Below are 19,791 nucleotides of genomic sequence, written 5' to 3' on the forward strand. Positions count from 1 at the left end.
TGAATCACTTGGTGTCCTCAGTCCCTAAACGGCTTTTAAGTGTTGTGAAAAGGAACAGCAGCATCACACTGTGGTAAACGCTTTACTGTCCCAATTTTGTTGGAATATGTTGCAGCATCAGGATTGAAGTGAGTGTTTATTTTGAACAAAGAATAAAATACAAATCACTATTTTCAGTTTTGATTTGATGTACGGGGGCGGCTGTGGCTCAGGAGGTAGAGCGGGTCGTTTCCTAACTGGAAGATTAGTGGTTCGATTCCTGGCTTGTCCAGTCAAAGTGTTCTTGAGCAAGACACTGAACCCCCAGTTGCTCCCGGTGATGTCACTGGTGTGTGAGCGTTTGGGAGTGTGAATGGCCGAGTAGTGTAAAAGTGTAGTAGTAGTGTAAAAGACCATTTACCATCCCAACTTTTTCTGATTTGGTGTTGTATGTATCATGAGATAGCTCAGGGATTATGTCCAAAGCAGATATCTACCATGATTAGAAGGTTGAAGTAGAGGCCATATAGGCAGGAAACCCAGACTTAAATCTGTGACAATTCTTACTGATGAAAAATAGGGGGGAACAGTTTGTCAGCCATTTGGATCATCATTTATCAAGTAGTCAGTAGCAGACTGACACTTCAGTACTTGCTTTCACCAGTAGAGGTCAGGTATCTCATGTTTTGGTTGCATGATTCAAAGATCACCTTTTGATGATTCAAAGACTGTCCTGCCAACTAGTGGTGGCTAAGTGCATTTTCCACATTTTATGCAACACAGGGATAGAACTGGTGTCAGCTGCTCACACGTCCTACAGGAGCAGCAATGGGGGCAGCAGCCTTCTGGGAGTGTGTTGCATGTGTAGCATACACTGCCAGTGTAAAGCACAAAGCTTTATAGACTAGTGATAACAATTTCAGGTAAGAATGAATTAATCTTGGAAAGTCTTGGGTGGTGATTTCAGAGTTTGACCAACAACCAGTATCACAGTATTAAACTCCAGATAAAATAGACATGAATTTCAGTCTGTCACGTGGCTATGAGATGTCTAATTACAAAAAGTAAGTTGATATTTTTATTTGTTGTTATTTATGTTTTGCGTTTTACAGAAAGTTAAGATTATTTTTACACTCTTGATGCAAAATTGCTTCAAAAATGCTAATTAAAATTGGCCAGTTTATGGGATTTTTGTGTGTTCTTTGTGTGCTGTGTCTGGGCCAATCAAGTGTGAAACATTCTCACTCTGTTTTATTTCCTCTTAAAGGTCGTTCATGGCAGAGGCCGGGCATCCTGTGTCAAGGGGCTCTGTTTCTTTGGAGTCTACCCTTGCTGGTCAGTCTCTCTTTGACACCTCAAAGGGCTCTACACAGGCAAAGAGCCCCTCCAGACTGGCTAGTGGCCAGGAGGAGTCAAAGGAGGCTATCGGTAAAGAACATTCAGCATCTCCTCCTGCTAAAGAAATGAACTGCAGCAGTCTAAGGTGCCGTGGAGAACCTAGTGAACAGGAACAAAGTCCAGCAGAACATTTTGTGCCCACCAGGGCACCAAGTCGCCCCCATAGTCCATCAGAGTTGCATCAGCACAAGCTAGTCATGAATGCAGCCAGTGACACCCCTCAGGCTGACAGTGCAGTTCAGAATATAAAGATAGCCTCTCTGCCTGTTTACAGGAGTCACTCTGACACATCACCTCTGGTTAAACGGGTAATGCACCTCTACACTCCAGACAGCGAGACTAGTAGACCTGCTTACCTTGAAGGAGATAAGAGTATCCGAGAGGCTGAGAGTCACTCCAGGTTAGCCTGCAAGCAGCCCATGCAGCTGCAGCAGTGCAACGTTGTCACCACTGTTTGCTGTGGGTCCGGCAGTGGAGAAAGTGGTGGACAGCAGCCTCAGAGCAGGTGTAGTTGTATGTCATCTCCAAAGGCAGCAGTCAAAATGGAGGGTGTTGAACAAAAGGACCATCTTCACCTTAACTGTGACAAGACACTTTGTTGTGGCTCTTATGTTCATCATGCCAATTTTGAAGACACATTTGCTGCCTACTGCCATTCTCTGCCCATCCCGGCACCCTCCCTGCTGCTGCCACGCCTGGCAGGCGAACGGCCAAGTTGCAACATGTTGCGTGCAGTGGCACCTCCTTTGGCGACAAACCACCTCACCCTTCCTCGCCTCATCTCCTCTGTCAGTGAGACAGGCCTGGATGCCAAACATCTGCTTCGATGCTGCAACCTCAGCTGTTCTTTGATTAGCTCGCTACCTTCTGGTGCTGAGGCACAAACCCAAAAACCCTTCAGTGGAGAGGAGTGCTGCACCAGTCCTGCTGGCCCTGTCAGACCCATGACTCATGACATGGGAACTATGACAGCCTACAAAGAGCTGAGGGATGTTGGGGTGCAGACAAGACAGACTGTCACACCTCATGTGTTCCCCCATATCTGTGTGGCAAAGAAGAGTAGGAGTGAGTTCTCCTGCAGTCACACTCCAAACACTGGCAATGATGGAGGCAATAAACTGGGTGGTGCCTCCAAATCCCCAGTGAAGGAGGTGAAGTGGGATGCAGAAGGGATGACTTGGGAGGTGTATGGGGCCTCTGTGGACCCTGAGGAGCTGGGTCTGGCCATTCAAAGACACCTGGAGCTGCAGATCAAGGAGACAGCAAGCCGTGCGGCCAAGCTGTCACACCACAAGGCCAACACCTCTGGGCAAAGTGGGGGCACCAGCTGCCAAAGAAAGAGAAGCACAATAATGGGTGCCATCCGAACCCCAGCTTGTTGCACTTGCACCACTACAGCTGTTGACTGACTGAGCAGCAGACTGATGGACAGAACACAACCTGAACACTGTGTACAGTAGCCAGTATGGCTACTCATAACTTCAGCCTCAAACGTCACCAATCTGAGTAGAGGATCAATAAATGTCGCTCTTGTAAAACTTGTAATGAATGAGTGGAGTCAATAAAATGCAATAGCATGAACAAATGTAAAATATCAGTACAGTGACACCTCAACCTAACCCTAGCCCAGCTCAACATGAATACTAAACCTTGGCCACTGGCTGGGTCTAACCCCAACTGTCTCAGAAGATGGTTGCTTCTCCTTCTCCTGGTCTCCCCCCTGGCACTTTTGGTTTTGGGGATTCTCCTCCTGGGTGAGTGGGACTCCATGTGGCATTTGAGGGCTTATATCAGTGGACACCTAGCAGGGGGAGCTAGTGAAATTATCTTAGCTAATCTTAAACCTCATCCTTCGCACCTCAGTCCACCAAACACCTCTATTATAAAACAGCTTTAAGAAGTTTAAAAGTAGCAGACAAATGAACTTATCTGCTTTTTAACATAATGATGAGAAATTGATCATGTTCTTTGGATGTGTTCCATACCTTGGTGCCTCCAAAAAAAAAAATTATACATATTATATGTTGTTAGACCAATAAACCAAATGGTCTTTTATTGATTGATTGAAGGACAAGTGTAGGAAGAATTTAGGCTTTTGAGTATTCAGTAGATTCATCTTCCTTATGGGTCTCGTTAATTATTGTACAATAATTTTGTTGTTGTTGTTGTTGTTTGTTTGTTAGCTTTTTTGTTTGTTTGTTTGTTTAAGGTGTCCTGGGTTTTTTCATGACTATAAGAACATACAAGGACATGATCAATCTACAGAGGTCTGTCTTTACCAAATGTACTGAAAAAGCAGCAAACATCAGTGTTAAGAGTTTCCTCACTTTTCACCAGTCTTCTGTACGATGCCTGGATTCTTATGGGGATAGATCATATCAGCACCGTTGTATCACTTGTTATAAACAATAATAAACAGCCCATGAACAGATCCCATTGAAATACTACAGCAAAATAATGACACAGTGGAGATATAGGGAAACCAAATCTTGGTTACATTTCAATGGCAAGCCACAGCTAAGTTTCATTATCTACCCCAAATGATCCTATGCTGCCTTCTCTCTGGCTTCTGTATTTTTGGTTTATTATCTAAGGATGTTATGGGACTAAGGTAAGATCAGCACGGCTGGTATTTAAGTTTGAATTTATGTATGTATTGTTTTAATGTGCTCAAGCCAACTTCAAAATATTTTATGCTTATTGGCTCTTGAAAAAAATTAAGACGACTGAGCTCTAATTGTATTTTCCTGGAAATTAAAGTGAATTTGTATTTTTGTATTTAACTTTTAAAAGACATTTGAAAAACTGTTTACATTGCAAATGTGGGTAAATATATCAGGCTCAGCTACTGAAAATATGAATTACTTTAGTCATATACTGTAGTTTCTTTTTCTGTGGTATAATAAAAAAACAAAGAAATGGTTTTCAGGGAGGGAGATGTGATGCAGAGGCTGATGGAAAAGCTAATGATCCCAGAGGAGAATAAAACATAAAGAAGTAAAGGATACGTCAAATGCATAGATGAAATTAATTTTTTTTTATTTGTTTAGCTTGCACACAAAAAATTCAATGAATACATTATTTAATTAGAAAAAAAGTTGTTAAATAATAAAAAATTGACCTTTACTTTTTGGGCCTTTTTATTTATGTGTTTATTTATTTTATTTCCTTAATTCTGCACAGTTCAGTTATATTATATACCACAATTATATTTAAAAAAACAATAGAGCCATATACGTATAAAGAAAACATAACATTACTATAGAGCCTTGTGGTACTCCACAGCAGATGGGTGTAGAGGAAGAGCAGACTTTATCAATTTGAACTAAGGCTGATGTATCCTGATGGTAGGAGGTAAACCACTGAAGGCCAGTTCCTGAATGCCCACAACATGCTTAAGGTATGTTGGAAAAGGATGGTGTGGCTGTGTTAGAGACAGCAGAGCTGACTCTGTACTCGGCTAAAAATTGATCAATACTGTATTTGTCCTGGATGCTACATTTGTCCAAGTAGGAGCTTAGTTGAGAGAAAACAGCTTCCTAAAGAAGTGGCATCCACCTTTTGTTAGTGCAACAGGCAGAGGGGCATCTGTGGAACATGAGCAACGTGTTTTTATGTGGTACACAGTAGTGTCATACCATAACCAGCAGTGGCATTTGCCAGTATACCAACAATGAGTGACATCTGCCAGAAGTAGCATGTGTCAGTAAAGCAGCATACCATTAGTTTTTAGCTTTTCAGTCTCAGTGCTGTTATATTTCTATGTCCTTTTGGAATCACTCAAGAAAAACCCTAAGCCTGCTTCAAGAAAGATCATCATGGATCTAAGCCTAGCTACTTCATGCTCCACTACTGTGTCTGTCCAACACATCAGTGTAGGGTCAAACAAACACTGAAACCTCAAGGGGGCACTAGTAGGGCTGTACTGTAGTTATTCTTGACTGTATTTACAGAAGTGAAAGTAATTTATGCTTTAATTAATCACCTCCACTGTGCACTTTACTCTCACATCCATGTACCTGATGTTATTGTCATACAGCATACAGAGTATCAGCTTATAAATTGCTTAATTAAGTATCAGAAATACCACTAATAGACATTCTGGTATGCTGTAAATGTAGACAGGGGTATCATTCATGCTTTGCATCATACTGACAGAGGTGTCCAAACCATGGAGCAAAGACAATAGCGATCCAGATCAGCTGATAGTTAAATACAGGATAAGACAGCAGATTGTCAGACATTCTTACTACTGTTTGACAATTGAACATCAGAGACTGTGTGTATCATTTTCAATTCATGTAAATGGTTCCATTATACTGTATTTAAATCCAAAAATGCAGTTTTTGAATGAATTAAGCATGTAGACATCATTTAATTGATTTTCAATGAAAAAATGTCATTGTATCATTGTATATGATAGTGCAGTATAGATATTAATAATTTATAGATGTGGAAAGTATTCCTACCTTTATTATTTGTATTTCATCTCTGTCTGTTTCAGCTTCTGTGGAGTTAAATTCATTGCCATAAAATCTATGAAGTCATCAACTCTGCTGCTGTGTTAGTTCAGCCTGAGGATTTAGAAACAAAGACAAATGTTTGCCTTAAGTTTAAATGGACAGTGTGATGTATTGAGAAATCTGTTTATGATATGCCATGAGGAACTTTACTCTGTGTCAACTAGCTGAGTTGAAGAACATCTTTAAAACTCACTAGGTGGCATTAAGGGCAAGAAAGGCCTTTGTTTTACTCTTTTGTCTGTATTCTGCATTATTCTTTATGGCTGGTTCAACACAGCAAGTGATACTGAATGTCAACTGAGTGGTTGTAAGTTTAAAGTGTTGTTACCATGTTGTTTAGTTGTTTATCCAAGAGGAACGTGCCAAAATCTTAATGCCAGCAATAAAATTACAGAAAAAGTCTGTGGGGATTGTGTCTTTGTCAAATGAGACCTTTAATTATTTGAATAGAACCACAGAAATGAAAATGTCCTCCATGATACTGATACATATGACGTAATGACACTCCCGCTGAAGACCCAACACAGGCCCAACCCCAACCTGCTGTGGCAAATGCCTGCTTTTCTCCCCAGCCTTATATAGGCCATCAGTATTAGAATGCTTAAAGCAAGGTGGCCCAAAGAGGTTTCATCAAAAATAGAAAAGCATCAGATAATGTGTATACAATATTTAACCTAATCAATCTTCTCAGCAAAAACAAATCAAAACTATAATCCTATCATTAGACACAGAAAAAGTATTTGACAGAGTAAACTGGACTTTCTATTCCAGGAGGTTTTAACTGGGGGGGTATCCCTCTGACCTCCAGTAGCTCCAGGAATAAGCCTTTGATGACCAACAGTTCAGGTGTCTGATGACCAGCAGCTCCAGAGATGATCTTATAGCTTTTACCTTTAACATTCATTCATTCATCTTCTATACCGCTCAGTCCCAAACGGGGTCGCGGTACCTTTAACATGTTTGTCTATAATTTTCTTTCTAATCTCCTGAGACAACTCTCTCCTCAGCTTTCTGTGGTCCATGTTCAGTGTGGTACACACCATGATACCAAACAGCACAGTGACTACTTTTCACCCTCTAAATAGGCAGACTGACTGATTACAAGTCTGAAAACACCTGTGATGCTAATTAGAGGACACACTTTAGTTTAACATGTCTCTGTGGTCACATTATTATCAATCCTTTCTAGGGGTACCATCATTTTTGTCCAGGCCAGTTTCATTAGTTTGGTTTTTAAAATGCTTCTGTTGAACCACAATTCAAAAGCAATGACTGATTTTCATTAGTTAATTTTCAGTACATTTTTATTTATTACTACTTTTTTCAGTTTCATATTATTTCAGTGACCATTGTGAGTTTCTCTTTCTTTAACGGAAGGGTACCAACAATTTTGTCCAAGTGTGTAGTCTACAGAATGAGACTGGTGAAGCGGGGCCATGTAGTGGTGCTGTACTTGGACCAGCTGGCACCCTACCTGCCTCAAGTGTCTTAGGAGGGGGGATTGGGCACTGGAGGCCAAACACCAGCCCCCGGCAGACCCTCCTGGACCCACAGGGTGGCCCTGGTGCGAGGTCAGGCTATCCCAGCGCCTACGGGACTTTAAGTTGGATTAGGTTCTGAGGACGGTGAACCAGCCTGCAGGGGACTGTGTAGCGTGCTGGGGGAGCCAGAGGGAGTGCCATGGACTTGTCATACACAGGGAAATACCACATATGGACAGTTATACACCCAGAGGACAAGGACTGGTGCTGTTGCCCACAGTATAGCAGATGTTATAGGGGGAGGAAACTCTGGGTTGGGGGGTTATGTTTTTGGTTCGTGGGTTCTTTTTGGGCAGGAAACTGTATATAAGTTCATTCTCTGTGAGTCATAAAAGCAGCTGCCAACCTGGGTCTTAAGGGGCACAGAAGCCTGCATAAAAAGAGTGAGGCTAGGCAAAAGCCTTAGAATGCTTAAGATTAGCATTTTTTTATAATCACACAGGAAAACATCATGACCAGTTTTATTGTAGGTATATATATATGTGTGTGTGTGTGTGTGTGTGTGTGTGTTTATGTTTTGGGTGGTGCACCCCCCTCCCAAAGAAAATAAACACAGGACCCGTCAGGTGAAACATGTTATGACCACGGTTATGACCTCTGAAGTTGGCTTTTATAAAAGGTGGGCTATGTCATACAAGGATGTGTGACGCATACAAAGTCACCTCTAAACAGCCTAACTGAGTTTCCGGCAGCTGCTTTATTCCTAATTATTAAAAATATGTATGGATTGAAAGCTTTTTTCGGCTCTTTTAACCAGTGGAACTCAGAGAGACTAGGCGGACCACTTGGATATATAAAAAATAACCGTGCTGGTTTATTCAAAGGATCACAGGTAAAATTAACATTACACGTCCAGGTATCCTTGACTGTAGCAGTAGTCAAAACATGGAGAGAATCAATGTGTGTGAGTGTTGATTATGTGGTGTGTAACTAAAAACATTCTACCATGACATCTAGTGACATGTCATGACATTAAACATAAGAAAATATTATGATTACAATTATGGTTAAACATATCATAATAATAACAATAATCCTCCTGCCTGCTGACAATCAAACTTTTCTCTCTAGTTATCCTTGACCATGTGCACCCTGCAAGAAACTCATGAGAATGACTAAGCATTTAAACTAGACATCCTGTCTCCACTAAACATTTCTAATACAACAAGTATATAACCAATATCTATCTGACTAAAAAAATACCTAACAGATATATAATATATATTATGGCTTTGCGTCAGCGTGTGAACTGGAGCAAGTGTGTGGGTGGAGCTAAAGCGGGTCACGTCTCAAAATGGCGGCGGCCATGAATCGCGTGGATGAAATTCGGAATCGAGTAATATTGGGGGAATTTGGTGTGAAGAATGTAAGTGTTTTCCTAACAGTGTTTTTTATGACACCATGCTCCGCTAGATGGTCCCGAGCTGACCGGCGTGTGACTGGGTACCAGTCCATAACACGTTACAAAGTTACAGTAACGTTAATAAGATTATAGTCTGAGTTTTTTTGTTGCTTTTAGGTTCATACAACAGACTTCCCTGGAAACTACCCTGGCTATGATGACACCTGGGATATGCAGAAGTTTCAGAAGGTGAGTTGGTGTTTTAGCCCTCAGACTGGTGGCTGGTGGTGGATGACGTGTGACGGGTTTGTCTGTGTCCAGTATTTCACCTTGGTCCACGCTGTTCTGCTTCTTTTCTTTTTAAATGAAAGGCTCCCATACACCTCCGCCAATATATTTGCTTTTTGTTGGGATCATTGCCGAACAGACATATTAATATTATGCATTAATAAACCTCCAAGGTTTCCAGGTTTTCTTATTTCCCTCACCACCTTCTCGTTTTGGCTCCTCTCTCTTCATATGGACAAACATTGACAAGCAAGTTCTGGCCTCTTTTGATTACTATGTTCAAAATAAATAAAATAAAATAAAATAAAACAGCTATAAAGCATGTACATGTGCTGTGTATTTATTAAATGCCTGTTGAATCTATCTATAGAATATACAGTATTTCTATTCATGAAATGTATTTATACATATCTGTAAGAAACTAAGAATGGTCAAACTGAAATATTTCATTTTTGTTCCCAAAAAGAAACGGTACATTTCTTTTTATTTAAACCTAGTTACAAATATGCATGTTTTGAACCAGTGGGCACTGAATCAAACTGATGCTTGACCTGATTGTACGTTTGTATTCCCATTAAGTGAAGATCTTTTGTCTGTCTGCAGAACTTCAGAATTGACATAGTGCATCTGGATGAGAACAATATGGAGTTTGACATGGTGGGTATAGATGCAGCCATCGCCAACGCCTTCAGGAGGATCTTACTAGCAGAGGTGAAATTACCAGTCACTGTTTTGTCATCATTGTCTTATTCATACAACTACAAGATGTGGACTAGGGCTACACAGTTTGGGAGAATAATCTAACTGCGAATTTATTTTTTTTAAGCAGTATTGTAATTGCGACTTTATGCGATGCTCCCACCCCCTTCCAACTGGTGTTGCTGAGCTTTGGATTTACCACTCTTCAGTTTGATTTGTATTACAACCCCCATTTCCAGAAAAGTTGGGATATTTTCCAAAGTGCAATAAAAACTAAAATCTGTGACTTGTTAATTCACTTGGACCTTTATTTATCTGACAAAGTGCCAAGAAAAGGCTTTCACAGTTTTCACTGACCAACTTAATTGCATTTTGTAAATATAAACAAATTCATATTTGATGCCTGCAGAGTCATGTTTACCACTGTGTTACATCAGCTTTCCTTTTAATGGCCTTTTTTAATCATTTGGGAACTGAGGATACTAACTGTTTCAGTTTTGCAAATGGAAAATCTGCCCATTCTTGCTGATGCGAGACTTCAGCTGCTCAACAGTCTGTGGTCACTGTTGTCTGATTCTCCTCTTCAACAGGAGACAGACCTGGACTGCAGGCAGGCAGGCCAGTCACACACACACACACACTTAAAAACACTCGCTGCTGGAACATGATGAACCCCTGTACCATCATAGATGCTGGCTTTTGCACCTTTCACTGGTAACAGCCTGGATGGTCCTTTTTCATCTTTGGTGTGAAGAACCCCACGTTCGTTCTTCCTGAAAACAAGCCGAGACGTGGACTTGTGATGCAACCGATATGCTCCTGTATTAATCAGTCCAGCTATCTGCACTGCCACTGTGTAGCTTGAGTACTTGTTTTAAATGCCTAACCACGACATGAAGCTTACAGAGCTCCAACAAATTTAGAAATGCATAAAGTAAACACAGGTAAAACAGTACGTTTCTGTAGGTTCCTCTAGGTGCTTTTTGTACATCAAGTGCTTCCCATGCACAAGTCAACACGCACCCAGTATAGACACAACTTGAAGGCAAAAATATTGTTTGTACAGACAAATCACGTGAGAAGGCAGGCATTTTAAAGTGTCTACACTGAAAAGTGGAGCATAACGTGCAGCTTGGCAGAGGCTTGCACTTGTGTCTACCAGGGGCACACGTTGACTCACACATTGGAAGTGCTTGGTATTCCAAAAACACAGTCTTCCTTTAAGTTAGAACAGATTTCACAAGTTCTCCCAGGCTCATGTGGCTATATTCATCACAGTAGCATGGCAGTTTCTCATGCAGTGTCTCCAGAACATTGTTGCTGGAATGTTCTAGAAAGTCTTATTTCATCTCTGTCCCATTTTTTTGGAGTATTGCAGGCATCAAATTCTACATTTGTTTATATTCACAAAATGCAAGTTGGTCAGTGGAAAACCTTTTTTCTTTGTACTTTTGTCAATTAAATAAATGTTCAAGCAAATTAACAAGTCCCAGATTTTAGTTTTTATTTTGGAGAATGTCCCAAATTTTCTGGAAAAGGGATTTGTACTTGTTTGTCTTTTTTTCCTTTCTATACCTACTTGTTTGGCTATAGGCTAAAAAGTATGAGGTTAGAACTCAAACTGGAACAATAAATCCAGAACACTCCTTTCCATACCACACCTTTACGTTTTTTAAACTGTGTTGTTCATGTAAAGTGAGCCAACAACAGCCACTACTGCTGTCTCCAGCTTTAATAATGATGATGATGATGGTGGTATGAACGGTAACCGGGTGGCAGAGCCACAGGGCTGACCCCACCGTAATTAGTGGAGGGAGAGATTTGGGTTTGCTTCTGTTGTGGCTGTTTTCAGCGTGGCTATCAAACCCAAAGTGAGACTTGATGATGTATCTTTCTTCATCCACTCTCACTCATTTGCTTTGCAGGTTTCCCTTGTAGCCTGCAGAGGAGGACACCCTGTGTGCCTGAAGTGTGCAGGGATGCCGGTTGGCTTGTTTAGAATCAGCAGCGGTTAAAAACATGTTTTAATGGTAGTTTAAGTTGCAGCTTTTGCAGTTCTGTTAAATAGCATTTTCAACTTGAAAACAGTTGATTGTTCAGCCCTAATGTGGACATGATGTTGTTTTTCCTGTGAAACTTCAGCATACAACTGTAGCTTGTTTTGACGGTGATTATAAATCTTAAATTTTGTGCTTGGGCAGGTTTTAAGAGAAAGCAGTCTAGAAGGGTTTCATGTTACGCAAATATGTTGTGAGAACGTTGCATTATTTTTTGCTTATTTTTGTTTGTAGGTGCCTACCATGGCTATAGAGAAGGTCTTTATCTATAACAACACATCCATTGTCCAGGATGAAGTTCTGGCTCACAGATTAGGCCTCATCCCCATCAAAGCTGACCCTCGTCTGTTTGAGTACAGGAACACTGGTAAAGCAACACTGTGAACTATTCATGCATACGACAGTGGGCCACAGTTACTCTGCCTCAACAGTTCACGGGCCTCTGGGCTTGGAAAATTCTGGCTAAGACCTTAAGGAACATAAACACTTCTTCACTGCCAACGTAAAGCGCAATATAAATCAGACTCACACTGTTCATTCTATTTTCATGTTCCTCTGCAAGATGCTGAGTTTGCTCACATTCAGGGACAAGACAAGATCTACTTGCAGTAACAATGTACTCTACTGTACAGATCTACCCAGGACATGTCACTAACATGAAATTCCATTCTACAAAATGTGTCAGGTGACGCTAAGCGCGTAACAGGCGTGTCAACTCTGCCTATTTTTTTAGCTTAGGTCCATTTTTCTCCCCCTCTGGTGCATTTACTGAAGTGCAATCTCCACAGACAGCTGTTTAAACACCTCATAGATGGTTTCTGTCCGGAACAGTTTTACTGTCAATTAGTCCGGTGAAGCCACCTTCCTTCTGGCAGATGGACAGCTGTTCACATCTTTGGCTGTGTTACTGTTAAATATGAGGGGTTTTTTAAACTAAAAAGTATCAACAGAGCATCCAGAAAGAACTTTTGCTTCCCCTTTTGTAGATAGACTTGTAATATAGATGTGACTTTGAATTTCTGATGTAAAAGGGGTATAAAATTGAAATGATCCTTTCAGCAAATATTTAAAAATTAGTATGAATAAAGCTGTTGCTTTTAGTGTGCTCACTCTTCATATTTTTCCACATTGTAATCAAGTATCAGTGCGGTGTCACATTATGGGTATATACAGTATATTGTGTGTCCGCTTGTTTCAAGACTTGCACTGAGAACTCCAAAGAGAGATGCCATATTTATTTCTGTGCATCATTCCATCAAAACTCGTGTTTTGTGCCTCAATTTTGTCACAATTTTCTGAAGCCTGGCATCACAGTGCAGTGTTCAGCCTGGGCTTGTAACATGAACCCACCAGTGAGCACAGTTTAACATTTTCTCTTATGCTTTGTTTATTCCAGGTGACGAGTCGGCAGAGGAAGAAGGTTCAGAAATAGACACGATTCAACTGCAGCTGAAGATAAAGTGCAGCAGAAACCCCCGAGCCAGCAAAGACTCCTCTGACCCCCAGGAGCTCTATCTGAACCACATGGGTAGGTTTCAGGTGACATCAAATGAAGGAGGGATTGCTGCTGTTGTTTGCAGATAGAGATGTACCAGCATGCAAATAATCAAATGAGTGGTTGTTGAAAAAGCTCAGGAAGATATCTAAGAAGGAAAGAGAGTTTAATATTAATGTGGTCATTTGTCTCCCCTGTCCCATGCTGTCTTATCTCAGTTTATTCTAGGGACATAAAATGGGTCCCCATTGGGAACCAGGCAGACGTGTTTGCAGACTCCCGCATTGGCCCCGTACTCGACGACATCCTGATAGCTCAGCTACGACCAGGACATGAGCTGGACATCGTCATGCACTGTGTCAAAGGAATTGGTCAGAATGTTTTGAGTGTCTGGATCAAGACTAGTCATTTGAATGCAGATGATACACATATATATTTATATAAAATGTGCATTATTCCTGAGCACCTACTCAGACTGGTGTGAGGTGATAGTCTTGTCACAATACTGGAATTTCTAACTTTGATGCGATATCTTGACAAATATCGATTATTCAATATAGGCCTGCATGATGAATCATTTTGTAAGCCTGATTTAGATCCCTGTGCGATCTGAGTCTTGTGTGACAATGATTCTGCCGTGTTTGCATTAGCAGGGAGTTTCTTTGCATCAAACCAATCACTCCCTTTTACTCACTAAGCTACGTTAACCAATAGCCAGAATGTGTGGCACCACGTGACGAGCTGTAGACAGGAAGAGATTAAAAAACAAATCCAATGTGTTTGACATGGTGAAAGATATTCTGTGCCCACCCGCAACTAAATTTCCTACGTTGTACTGCCTACACCTAGCGCCAAATAGCTGTTGAGGCAGAAATAAATCACTTTGTTGTTACTTATTGTGGTTATTGGTTAATGCAGCTTGGCGAGGAAATGGAGCACTTGGTTTGATGCAAGGGATCTCCCTGCTAATGCAAACATGGCAGAATCATTGATACGCCTAGTGAATAATACAAATACTCCTGTCGACCTTTACCTTGTACAAATGTCCACCAAGTGTGACATCACAGCAGGCATAGTTTCAAAACTGCTTGCTCTGCAAAATTTCAACTCAGGTAAAATCACTGCAGAGACAGATTTCAGTAATCTGACAGCAGCTGGCGACCTCCACCATCACCTGACTCTTTCTCTGAGCTCTTCTTTTGTTTTTCATCATGCCAGCTTTTTAAAATACTTGTGAAAGTTATGCAGCTTATCTCAGTGGGAAACCCAGCATTTTAATAGGCCGTATGCTTTGACACAGCTCACTGCTGCCTAATACTGAAGTACATTCTCTGTTTTGTGTTCAGGTAAGGACCATGCCAAGTTCTCTCCAGTGGCCACAGCCAGTTACCGCCTCCTGCCAGAGATCACTCTCCTTGAGCCAGTGGAGGGAGAGAAAGCAGAACGCTTAAAACGCTGCTTCTCACAAGGAGTCATTGACCTGGAAGATGTTAAGGGTAAGAAAGAACTAATCTGAAATCAAATACAGTGAAACAACAAAATCTGCATCATGTAATCACCTCAATCGGACCAGACTGGCTTAGAAAGAAATTTCAATTGTAGTGAGAGTGATAATCTGTTTAATAGTAAAATATTTCCCAGGTAAGCATTGGATCAGAAAAATCCTGCTGATATTCATATATCCCTCCTTGTAAGGCTGTGACGAGCTAATCATCAGTAAAGCTATGTTTTATAGGAGAACCAGTAGCAACCATCTGTTAAAAATAATGGAATGGTCTGAGTTGTTGCATTCAAATTTAAGGTGTGTTGAATGATTCACAGTGTCAACTCGCACAATGAGTAACATGTAAGAAAACAGTCCACCTTAATAAACGCTGGTAGCATTTCAGCAACACAGTTTAACTGTGTTGCTAACTAATGGTAACTCATTAAAATGAAAAGCCAGCTAAATATCCTGGCTTTTTTTATTGGGACAACTAAGAGGGTTCAGCTTCAGCGACACAATGTGTGGAAGTTTTTTTGTTTTTTTTTTTGTTTTGTTTTTTATGTTTTTGCAATTTGCTGGTTTTCTCCGATGCACTTGTTACATGCTTTAAGTGTGTAAACACGCATCATAAGGGACCAGCGTCCATGTAAACAGGTTAATTTAAAATCTGTAATCATAATGATTTCATTCTGATTAAAAAATAGTTCATATAACCACAGCTAGTGGCTCATGATTTATATGACATAGATTTCTGCTGTCTGTTTTTTACACAGTTCAGCCATGTTCAGGCAAGAACAGTCGACGAGTTCAGGCAGACGAGTTCAGTCAGACGAGTTCAGTCATGTTATTGGTCTGCAGTTAATTCCTAAATTGTGCAAATGTAATTGTATTTTTTGTTGTCCTCCTCAGGGAAGAAGGTTGCCAAAGTAGTAGACAGTCGCCTGGACACATGCAGCCGGGAAGTCCTCCGACATGATGACCTGAAAAATTTGGTGAAGCTCGGGAGAGTGCGAGACCATTTCATTTGTACGTTCATATACATCGTATTCAGCGCAGGCCGCTTTAGAGACAGCATTCAGGCTCAGCAAGACTAACACAATCCTAGTAAATGAAAACAGTAATGGAATTAAAGGTTCACCTAAAGTAATTGAGATTTTGAGAATTACACTTTTATTCATAACAAGAGTGAAATGAGATGATCATACCACTCATGTCTGTGTAGTAATTATTAGATTTTGAGAATTACACTTTCATTCATAACAAGAGTGAAATGAATGATACCACTCATGTCTGTGTAGTAATTATGAAGCTACCATTAGGAGACAGCTTGGCTAGATTAGAGGTAACTGAGGGAAACGGCTAGTTTGGCTCCATCCAAAGGTAACAAAGTGTGCCTCTAAAGCTTAGTCAGCAAGATGAGTAGAAACCAGTATTGTTTTCATGCGACTCCCTAAAAACAGCCGTTTGTGTTACTGTAGTTGGTATCTGTTCATGGATTTCTTTTCTCACACAGTTACTGTGGAGTCAACTGGCATCCTGCCTCCAGATGTTCTGGTCACAGAGGCCATCAAAGTTCTCATGGCCAAGTGTCAGAGGTTTCTCAGTGAACTGGACTCTTGTGGCATGGAGTGAAATAATGACTGAGGATGCTGAGATCCATCACTGAGGACCTGGTACTGGAATATGGCACGGCCTAGGATTAGGATTGTTGATGCTCTCTGCGGAATGTCTCGGTTGAAGCTTGGCTGTATGGATAAAAACTAGCAGATGTTGTTATAGGTAGACTTGTAAGTATGTGTATACCACTGGTTCTTGCCTTTTTTTTTTTTTTTTTGTACTGAGGTTTTTTTTCTAAATAAACATACTGAGTTTAATTGAAAAAAAAATCACTTATACAGTATTTACAATATATTTTCTATGGATTTAGTCACGTGAACCATAACAGAAAGCAAAGATGGTATTACCTTAGGAAAACAGCATATACAGTACATGTATAGTATATACTTGGTTCTTCAGAACAGTAAGTTCATATAGATGTGATTAATGTACGTCAGTGATTTCAGCTCCCTGCCAGCCTCTGTCTCTGCTGCAATAAAGCACCACTAATACATCAATGTGCTTTATTATGATATTTCATATAATGTATTTTCCCTTTTATCTTATTTTCAGCAGCATTTATATAGAAATGTTGTGTATCCACTATACTTATGTACAGTGCATTTCACTTGATTTATTAAGTACTGTACATCACCTGAGCAGTTATCTGCTCATTTTGTCACGTATATCAGTGTATATTTTGGCACATAACAAGAAACTGCAGTACAGATATGCCAAAGATTTTTAGTATAATTTAGAGGCAGAGTATAACATGTTAAGTTTATATTTCAACTGTAAAAAGTCCCACTGTGTGTGTTATGGACTGTAACCAGGATTTAAGAAGTCCAAATCCCCCTCACAGCACCCAGCACCCACAAAAGGAGTAGAGCCGTTCCATGGAAACTGTACTGATTGGACCTTGGAGTTTTAAGAAATTTTTTTCATAACCAGTGAAAAAAGCATGAAGGATATGTTAGAGCTGCAATAAAACCTATTTTGCAAGCTCAGGCACTATTTATTTAAATTTTTACCTTGTATATCAAGATATCAGAGCTGGTTTGTTCCACCCTGTCAGGACTGTAGGTGATCTAGTTCAGTGACGGCAGGAACAGTCAAAGCAATAGGGGCAAAATTCTCTCTGTGGTCAAAGTTAACACCACACTTAGCATGCAGCTAAGTGGAAAAAAAATCATGTTTTTATATAAGTTCATTTTGAAAATTTCATTCAAAAATGTTCCCTCTGTTTTCTGAGCGACAGGGTAGATGTGTTATGCTTGACAGTGGTTCTGAAAGAAAATCCAATCTCACCAGTATTTGAATGTGTCTTCTTCAAACCCTTAAATGATGTCATTTCCTTGAAGCAATGTTGCTTAATGGAGCAGTGCAGTATTTTAGTGCAGAAATACACTGGTGTGACAGGGTGATGCACGACACTTATTGGCACGTCAAGCTAATTTAACAATTATGCTAATGAATATATTTTCCACAAAGAATATTCATTGTGCGTTATCAGACCTGAATGTCAGAAGTGGTCAGAACAGACATGAGAAAATGATTTGTTTTAATTTTAATTTTATTTGACTTCCTGCTAACAAAGAACGCTTGAATTAATGTCTTCTGCCACTGAAAACAGTGTCAGCAGTTTTATACTGCCTGTCTTTTGCTTTTAAATATTGGGGACACAAAACGAACAGGTTCCATGGAATGAACCAGTTGCTATGTAAAGTGTCTAGATTTCCATATTTTATTTAGTCAACAGGTAAATGTTTACATTTGGTTTCAAAGGCGTCATGTCCACTCTGTCTTTGTTATGCAAGACCCGTGTCTTGTTCAAAGAAGATAATTTGAAAGAAAAACATTCTTAGGTGTACTGTGTAATCCTTTGTTTTTGTTGGGTTTTGTTCTTATCTGAAATGTACCTGAATCCACCTTTAATATACTGTTAGCTTTGACACTTGGAACCTAAAGACTGACCAGCATAAACACTGAAGACCTGCTGACGTATGTGCTTTCAATGGTAGCAACACTGCTGCATATCATGGTCACAATAACCAGATTTAGGAATTTTTATTTTAAAAAGTGTTTTACTAAAAAAATAAAAAAAAATGAATATCTGCCTGTATTGTGTGTTGGCAGGTGTACAGTATGTATGGTTGTCTTGGTGTACAGTGACCTGTAGCACCGTCCAGAGGGGAGAAGTTCAAACTGTGTCCAGGGTGTGAGGGGTCTGCAGAAATCAGCCCTCCTTTTGCCCCATGAGGTTTACAGGTCCTCAATGGAGGGCAGGCTGGCACCGATGGTTCTTTCTGCAGTCTTGGCTGTCCTCTGGAGTCTGTACTTGTCCTGTTTGGTTGCTGAGCCAAACCAGACAGTGATGGATGAGCAGAGAACTGACTCGATGATTCCTCTGTAGAACTGTATCAGCAGCTCCTGGGGCAGGTCGACTTCCTGACCTAGAGCAGGAAGTACATCCTCTGCTGTGGCTTGGAGCTGATGTTGGACATCCACCTCACTTGAAGGACCCTACTGCTGATACAGTTCCTGCACCTTTGACCTGTGATAAATTGTTTTGTGCCTTCATAGGTGGCATAACAAGTCAGATCTTTTTAAAAGCATGGAAAAGTCAAACAAGAAGAGGAAACACTGGTCCATATTGAATGATTGCTTTTTCAGTTCTTTCTTGCTTTTGCAGTAAAACATTGGTGATGTGGATTTTTAAGCCAGGATCAAATGAGATTCTTAATGACACATTGCAGCAGGTTAAAAGTCAATATACTCATCATACGGAAGTGTTAGAAAATACCCGATTCTTTTGTTGGAAGCACGAGAAGTGAAGACAGGAGAGGACTGTTTAAAATCAAAAGGACGTTTACTGGAAGTCTGAGCACAGGTAGGTCTTACAGCGCTGGATTCAGACAGACAGAGCTCCCACAGGAAAACCAACTTCTGAATCTCTAATTAAGTTTTTACAACACATTTATCTGTGTGGGCTGCTCCACCCTGGACAGGTGTGCAGGGTTCAATAGTTTGTGATCCTTTTGGCCATTTGGTGTGAGCCGGAGCTCACACTTCCTTGTTGAAATGTGGTAAATTCTAGGTGTCTGTGTGTATGTGTCTCTCAGGTGGCAGCTTGATCTTAATCAAGAGCACCAAACAATGAGTGGCCTTGGTTGCAGGCCCCCTGTGTGTGTGATGCTAATAAGTATGCTAAACTGGCCAGGTAGTCATCTCAGGTTGTGAGCCCCTTGGTTCTGCAGGACACCCCATGACAAAGCAGAGCTTGGGATATGCTAAGTGGGTCGAGGTGTGAGTGCAAAGCAGGCCAACATGACTTTGTTAAATTGTAAATAGGCTGTCTGGTCCTCAGGAGATGCAGCCATCCAGTCT

The 19,791-nt window shown here is 40.6% G+C and overlaps 2 protein-coding genes across 3 annotated transcripts in view; both read left to right on the plus strand.

Annotated features, from left to right (window-relative positions):
• si:dkey-191g9.7 (uncharacterized) overlaps positions 1–6,400 on the plus strand; it is a 9,461-nt gene extending 3,061 nt beyond the window's left edge. Inside the window, exon 2 of the mRNA XM_020607526.1 lies at positions 1,247–6,400. Coding sequence (XP_020463182.1) covers positions 1,254–2,786 — 1,533 coding nt within the window. The 5' untranslated portion in view covers positions 1,247–1,253 and the 3' untranslated portion in view covers positions 2,787–6,400. The remainder of the gene's footprint in view (positions 1–1,246) is intronic.
• A 2,302-nt stretch (positions 6,401–8,702) lies between these two features.
• Positions 8,703–16,918, plus strand: polr1c (RNA polymerase I and III subunit C). 2 transcript variants are annotated; one of them, XM_020607609.1, is made up of 9 exons: positions 8,703–8,807; positions 8,961–9,032; positions 9,675–9,782; positions 12,062–12,194; positions 13,224–13,355; positions 13,541–13,693; positions 14,669–14,818; positions 15,718–15,834; positions 16,322–16,918. In XM_020607609.1, the coding sequence occupies exons 1-9, from the start codon at positions 8,736–8,738 to the stop codon at positions 16,438–16,440; spliced, it is 1,056 nt and encodes a 351-aa protein (XP_020463265.1). In that variant the 5' UTR covers positions 8,703–8,735; the 3' UTR covers positions 16,441–16,918. The 2 variants fall into 2 exon arrangements, with proteins under 2 accessions (XP_020463265.1, XP_020463266.1); XM_020607610.1 differs by lacking the exon at positions 8,703–8,807 and adding an exon at positions 8,812–8,884.
• The last annotated feature ends 2,873 nt before the right edge of the window (positions 16,919–19,791 follow it).

This window comes from Monopterus albus, unplaced genomic scaffold (genome assembly GCF_001952655.1).
Source record: "Monopterus albus unplaced genomic scaffold, M_albus_1.0 scaffold87.1, whole genome shotgun sequence".
NCBI lineage: Eukaryota > Metazoa > Chordata > Actinopteri > Synbranchiformes > Synbranchidae > Monopterus > Monopterus albus.

Bases quoted from the DNA above. Each gene is read 5' to 3' on its own strand.
- polr1c (XM_020607609.1), top strand. From the start codon at position 8,736: ATGGCGGCGGCCATGAATCGCGTGGATGAAATTCGGAATCGAGTAATA. The intron at 9,783-12,061 runs GTGAAATTACCA...TTTTGTTTGTAG, and splicing joins GGAGGATCTTACTAGCAGAG to GTGCCTACCATGGCTATAGA. The intron at 14,819-15,717 runs GTAAGAAAGAAC...TGTCCTCCTCAG, and splicing joins TGACCTGGAAGATGTTAAGG to GGAAGAAGGTTGCCAAAGTA.